This window comes from Cygnus atratus, chromosome 12 (assembly GCF_013377495.2).
Source record: "Cygnus atratus isolate AKBS03 ecotype Queensland, Australia chromosome 12, CAtr_DNAZoo_HiC_assembly, whole genome shotgun sequence".
Lineage (NCBI taxonomy): Eukaryota > Metazoa > Chordata > Aves > Anseriformes > Anatidae > Cygnus > Cygnus atratus.
The window spans coordinates 13,965,322-13,972,156 of record NC_066373.1 but is presented as its reverse complement, the minus strand read 5'-3'; the positions used below and the strand labels follow the sequence as shown (position 1 = coordinate 13,972,156).

The 6,835-nt window shown below is 41.5% G+C and overlaps 1 protein-coding gene across 7 annotated transcripts; it reads right to left on the bottom strand.

Moving 5' to 3' along the window:
• Positions 1-792: 792 nt before the first annotated feature.
• HSDL1 (hydroxysteroid dehydrogenase like 1) lies at positions 793-6,835 on the bottom strand. 7 transcript variants are annotated; one of them, XM_035543414.2, is made up of 5 exons: positions 6,817-6,835; positions 5,737-5,969; positions 4,642-5,087; positions 2,402-2,629; positions 793-1,705 (listed from the first exon to the last, which is right to left on the bottom strand). In XM_035543414.2, exons 2-5 carry the CDS (start codon positions 5,954-5,956, stop codon positions 1,604-1,606), a joined length of 996 nt encoding a protein of 331 aa, XP_035399307.1. In that variant the 5' UTR covers positions 5,957-5,969; positions 6,817-6,835; the 3' UTR covers positions 793-1,603. The 7 variants fall into 7 exon arrangements, with proteins under 7 accessions (XP_035399307.1, XP_035399304.1, XP_035399302.1 ...); XM_035543411.2 differs by having other exon boundaries at positions 6,697-6,818; XM_035543409.2 differs by lacking the exon at positions 6,817-6,835 and adding an exon at positions 6,601-6,764.

Here is a 6,835-nt window from a genome sequence, read left to right as displayed (position 1 = left end):
AAGATATGATACTGTTAATAGGGAGTGACAAAGCCAAACACAAAAGACAGCAATAGAAGTGTTCTACAGTTTCACAACAGTATTTAAGCCTTTGCTAAAAATAAATGCATTTTTCACCCAGCCTCTTTTAAATCCCCTTTCTGAACACATGTAAGTCATCATTAGGCACACCTAATACATACTTTTGAAACAAACAGCTGTCAGGGCCAGCTGAGTGTGGTCTGCTAACCAGAGATCATGCAGACCAAACACGCTCACGAGTTCCTGCCCTGATCCCTCCCTGCCTGCTCCTGCTCCTTCCCCTTCTTCCCCCAAAAAAGGAGTACTCTGGGTTGCAGGAGCACAACAGGAACAAATGTCAAGGGAGAGAGCTCCTTTGATACACAAAATTGCAGTTGTACAGTAAACCAACAATCATTTTTCTTCCTTTGCAATGCAGCAGTTATACTGGGTACCTCAACAGAGCATTCACAGTCATGAAAGGGGGGGCTAGTTTCACTGTATTAAGAATCAAGGTTTTTACGAGTTTTAGTCAAGATTTCATATGGCACAACTTCGAATTAGTTATTTAGAAACAGTCATTAGTTATTTAGAAACTGAGTCACCTCAACTGAGAGTATCTCACTGGATGGGAAAAAGTATTAGATTATTCTGTATTAAATCATACCCTTCTTTTAGATAGGACAGCTCTCAAGATTTAGAGTCTGCAAGAAATACAAGCAGTATAACACCAGATGACTTGTAGTAAATATATATATACACCTTTTTTCAATATAAATAAGAAGTCATACAGCATCAAAACGTGTTTTTTATTATCATAGGAAACCAACCACTATTTCTAAATCAAAGCATTTATTTCTTCATTATTTTTCTTTAGCTAATATGGTTTTACATTCCTTATTCTCCAGCCACACTTCAGCTTGCTGAAGGAACAGTTGATGCATGATCCAGATCATTCACGCTTAGAATAAGAAAGAAAACTGAGCTTATTTTCCAATTCATTTACAGCTCTGTATGACCTTCTCAGTCATTTAAACAACTCACTATGACCTTTCCATACATTTCAATTTTGAGAAGTACCTCAAATAACATAATTCAAAACCAACAACATTTACACTTAAAACACACAAATATCTTCCAATTAAAAGACCCAAAAAGTTCCACAAAACTGTGAATTAATGAGACTTAATTCAGTTGACTAGAATTATCTTTTTAGACAGCATCATTTGTTTTGGGCCCATTTCTCCACAGCTAGAGAATTCTCAAATCCTATCACCATTACAAGTTGATGTTATGTAGCACTATGCAAAAAGCAGTTATTTACTGTCAGAATGACAGTTGTACCCACTCCTGTACAATTACCTTAAAGACAAAGTGATCTGAGATTAACCACCACAAGATCAGCCCTTTGTCCTGGAGGAATGCAGAGGAGGAGCTATTTAACACCAAGGTGCAGGAAGGATCCAGACTTCTGATGGCTAGGTTACACACGATTTGTTTAGCAAGGTATTGATAAATTACAGTAAATCCATGGTTCACTTAAGATTTTTGCAACACTCTGATCAGAATATAGTACTCATCTATGCTGGACATCTAGATATTCCTATTTCAGTTTGCACGTTAAAGCTTCCTTGCGTATAATTCTTAAGAAGTACTGTGCAAACCACGCCCAGATCCATTCCGGTAGACGCTCACCCACTGCGAACTGTGAAGAGACACAGGGAAACAAGAAAAAAAAAAAGAGGAAGGAGCTGGTTAAGATATTCTATTAAACAGTTTCTCAAATTCTTAATGTTGTGTTTCTCAAAGAACAGCAGTACCTGTTCAAACATGAGCAACTAAACCTTAAATTCTGCCCCCCCCCCCAAAGTTTATTCAGCCCTTTTGGAAGGAGTGAATACAGCACGATAGTTAAGTTCTTCAAATAAATATTGAAGTGGTTTGTTTGTTCAACAGCAATGCTGTCTACTTCCTTTAATTCCCACATCTCGCCAGAATCCCTCCTGTTTCTGGTCTTCACTTTGGAGTAATCCACATTTCTTCAGTTCCTTCTTCTCTACTTGATGCTATAGAGCCAATAGGTTTGACACATGACACCCAAGCAGCAAGTGCGATGAGGTACCCTGCTTTTGAATAAAATGTTGTCTCTTTCCCATTTCTGTTGCATATTTCAACTAGGAATTGGATTCACTGTCTCATTCTAAAAACAAGCATGGCTGAGCATTTTATTTTTTTTAAAGCAGAATTAGTGAGATAACATGGCACGATGCCTTTAGGTCTTATGGTATATGCTGTACTCTTTCAGAATACTGCCATGTTTTTTGTTTGGACTCTTGAGGAAGTAAACAGCTTACTTTTTTTCCTACTGACAAGCACTAAATAGTTGGATGAATTTTCTTACCTTTATTGAATGCTTCCAGTAACCAGCAGTCCTTTTGGATAACCCAAGGGTAGAAATAGCATGACTTGCATATTCTTCAGCAGAAGGAAAAAAGAAAGATCTCTTTGATGTAACACTACTGCACGATACCATTTTTGTAGCAATGACAAATGGGGTTAAACTCTGAACAAAAATTCCTTTTGAGGCATATTCGTAATATAGCGCTCTACTGAAATAGTCCAAGTAGGTCTAGGAAGACAAAAGCAGAAGACATTCAATTTTGTTTGTTTTTACAATCAAGTCTCACTGCAGGGTTTTAGTAAAACCACAGAAAAGTTGTAGCATACTTGAAACATTAGCTTTAAAAGATGAGACCATAAAATATACATTTCTAAAGCTTGACCAACATTTCTATTTGCTGCTGTTTGTTTGCTGGGACCTAAAACAATACAGTGCCTTGCAGGAGAAAGTGACAGCTTAGCTTTCTGATGTGAAATTAACAAACCACCCATGAATTTCTGCCTAAAACCAATACAGAAACTTTTATGTAACTTTTATATTGTTCAGTCTGAGGGCATTGAAGAAGACATTCTTAAGTTAATTACTGTCAAAAGGACAAAAAAAAAAGTCCCATTCTTTAAAACATTTACAGGTGAACTACACACTCAACCAATCTTCCCCCAGTTAATTACTTGCTGGGACTCCCTTGCACAAAATTAAGCATGCATTTGTTCGTGTGCATCTGCATCCTCTCCTTTATCTCATTTTACTTTTACCAAATCACAGGAGAAAGCACAAGCCTGAAAACTAAGGTTACAGGAATCAGAATGAAAAATGATCATGGCTTAATCTTATCATGGGAGCACCCCCGATGCCATACTGAAGCTGCGGTTGTGCTGCCTGGCCAGTTAAATCTGAAAGAACATCTTAGACTCTGCTTGTGAATGATTTTTTTTTTTTTTAATCCTCAATGGCCTTTCAAAAGCATGGTTTCCAACCAACTGTTGGATGAGCATCTTCTACTGACGTTCTTACACCTGCTTTCAGGAAAAAAAAAAAAAAAACAAAAAAAAAAACCATGCAAACCAACCACTCTGAACACCCCACACTGTTAGTGCACAAGGAAGCTTAAGATGCCAGAGCACCTTGTTCCCACTTTCGTGCCAAACCAGAGACCATGCTTTAAACCAGATTGCTGATCTAGGATCTGGATTAACAATGTTGGTTAAAGCAAGAAGTTTTAGTAGACCTTTGGTTTCATTCTGTTCTTTTTCATTCAGGCCATTTCATTGATACAGTTCAGAGTGCAGTTCTACATACACTTAGCATAACCAAGAGACAGGTGCTCTGCAACAGGAATCTTGAGCCAGTTTCCACACTGAAGACAATCCACACGGAGTTATACTTTGGGGCAATATAGCTAGTTTTGCTCCAGGCAGAAGGAACTACTTGCAAGAGCTATCCTGGAACAAGGCTGTGTGGAGGTTAGGCCCCAGCAGAGGGCAGCAACCAACAGCCAGAAGCAACCATCACTTTGGGTTTAGACAACTGGATCTGGAAGAGATCTTTTCTACTTTCTCAGTTGCTTCTCAGTGGGATTAAGCAGCAAGTTATCCAGCATGAGTCTGCATCCATGCACACTTCAGGGGTAACTTCAGCATCATCTAGTTATCCCATCCTATTCAGCAATGTCAGGATCTCCTGAGGAAGAAAAATTATGGGGAAGTTCTTTTTGCTTCTAAGTATGGTACAGGACAGAGGTATAAGAAGCCTTCTGCTCCACCTAGCCCCTTGGTGTTTGCTGAAGCAGCGTGTTTTTTTTTTTGTTTTTTTTTTTCCCACAGCTCTTGTTGCAGTGACAGCTTGTGCGCGACTGTAATACCTCTTGCTACCAAATAACCAGCCTGCAAGTACCTTGAGATATCCCTGCACACTTTTCAGCTACAGAAGAGAGAAGAAATTCCTCAGCCTTTCAACGGGTCATAGAATTGCCACTATTGGTTTGAACATCATTCCTCTGAGGAAGATGACACTTCTCCTGGAAGTACCCTTATGCTGCAGTTCACACATAATCCACATAGCAGACCATGTCTCAAAGCCCATTAATGGGGAGGAAAAAAAGTGCAGCATAATATGTGAAACATGAAGAAATCCCTAGAAGACTTTCAAGTGTTTTGATATCTTTGCTGAACATGTTAAAAAACCACCTATAATGCTTTTACTTTTCAGTGCATATCATCAAATATCACATCCTAACTTACTTTTGAAGCTCCATAGATTGTTAACATTGGTGTGGGCTGACAGCAGGATGCAGACGAGACGTTCACAATTGCACCTCTCTTCTTTTCCACCATGCCTGGCAGCACAATGTGCACCATCATGTTAGCAGAAGCAATATTTATGTTGATCATGTCCCACAGCATGTCCTCAGACAGGTTAGTGAAATAGTCCGGGTAGGTATAGAAGAGTCCTACGTTATTCACCAAGATCCCAATTTCTCTGTCTTTCAGGCCCTCCTTAATGGCTTGGTAAGCCTCACGCCCCTTACTGAAGTCAGCTACTATGAAATCTGTTTCCACTTTGTATGTTTCAGATATGCTTCTAGATACAGCCTGCAGCTTCTCCTTGTTTCGGCTGATTAAGATGATGTTGACACCACGCTTTGCCAGTTCTTCAGCATACGCCTTCCCGATACCATCGGTGCTACCTGTTATTAACAGAAAATAGAACAGCAGTGTGAAAATCAGAACAGCTGCAGTCTTCTGCTTCGACAGTTCTTTTAATTGCAGCTTTATTCCCTTCTCTGAAGATGATGTGGCACTGAATATGCTGAATAACACTAAAGATAACAATGTCAGCAGCAACCTTCTGCAATGGCACCTCATACAAGTTTCTTATTTCTATGACAACAGCAGAGCGCTTCGAGTAGAACCTTTATGAGAGGATGTCAGAGGTGCATGACTTAAACCTTACTGAAGAACTTGAGCACGTGAAAATCCCATAGCAAAAATAATACGTTGGCTGCACCTCTCTCTGAGGTTGCTTATGGAGTCTCATGCTCCCTTACACATGCTTGGGGTAGAGCTTACAATTTCTGGGAAAAGTTGTTCTGGGATTCTTTTTCAGCAGTCAGTCAACACACCGAGGACCTGAATTTACTAAGGCACTGTATTACTGTCCCTGACTGACTACAGTATCACTGCTCAAGCAAATTAACTTGTATACACCAACCCAAGTCAATACAGGCCCCAGCTTGTGCCATAAGGCTCACCCAGCGATGTACGCCAGCAAGTTTTTACAGGACTGATACAACACATTATATAAGCATAAGCAAATACGCTGCTTCAGTCTCTTACCAGTGACCACTGCCCATCTTCCATACCGCTTGACAAGATCAATCTCACCAACCAGCTTTGGAACAACGTGAAGCCTGAGGATGCTGTAGGTGTTGAAGGCAAGAGTCATGCACTTCCTGACTGTGTACCAAGCTCCAATTAAAGCCAGGGCCTCTACATAAGAGCTGCAAGAACGACTGATCTCTCTGTACAGGAGGTAGAAACAATCCACTGCAGCCATGGCGATCAAAAGCCTAAGGAAAACAAGAAAAAGCAGACAATTATAATCTCTTCAGCCACATAAACTGTTCAAACCTTTGAGATTTGGCAGTTTCAGTTATGTGCTACATCAGGGAGTGGCAACTGAAAAATGTCTTTCAACATATTCCCACCAAAAGTGATGCAACACTAGAAATAATAGAAGCAGTGCATCTTTAGGAATCAGTAGTACATTCCAGAAAACCAAACAAAAATCTTGGTAATTAAAAACAAAATAACACAAAATCCTGTAGGTATGAGAATATAACAAAGTTTCCATGAAGGACATTAACAGTAGCTGTTTAGCCTATGCTCAAGGGCTTACTTATCCGTTGGGCTGTAAAGACATGGATCTACGATCCTGTGAATGACACAATCCAAGCCCAAGCAGATAAGGGAAGCTCAACGTGCAAAAACTGCCTTTGGACGACTAAAATCACCTACAAAAGTGGGGATAAGCAGCGGGGGAGAGCTCAACACACGGCAACAAGCTTCCTCCAGTACAGCCAGCCAGGCTGAGGGCCCTTCCCTCCTCCTCCACCCTCCCAAACGCCTCAGGAGTCTTTCCCCGGCCTTTCACGCACCTCACAGCGCTTTTAGCGGTTAAATACACTTTAAAACACGCACCCCCAGCCTGCCACCGCTGTATCCCCACACGCACCGCGCTCCCCCCCGCAGTACCTCGGGCCCCCACGCTCCCCCCCCGACCCTAAAGGGCTGCACCAGAGGGAAATCAATCCCCAGACAGCGGCCTGCCCGCCGGGGCCACCTCCCACCGGGGCGGCCTCCCGCCGGGGCCGCCTCTAGCCCGGCCTCTCCCTCAGGCCCCGCCGCCACCATTACCGGAGCCAGGCCGCGGGGC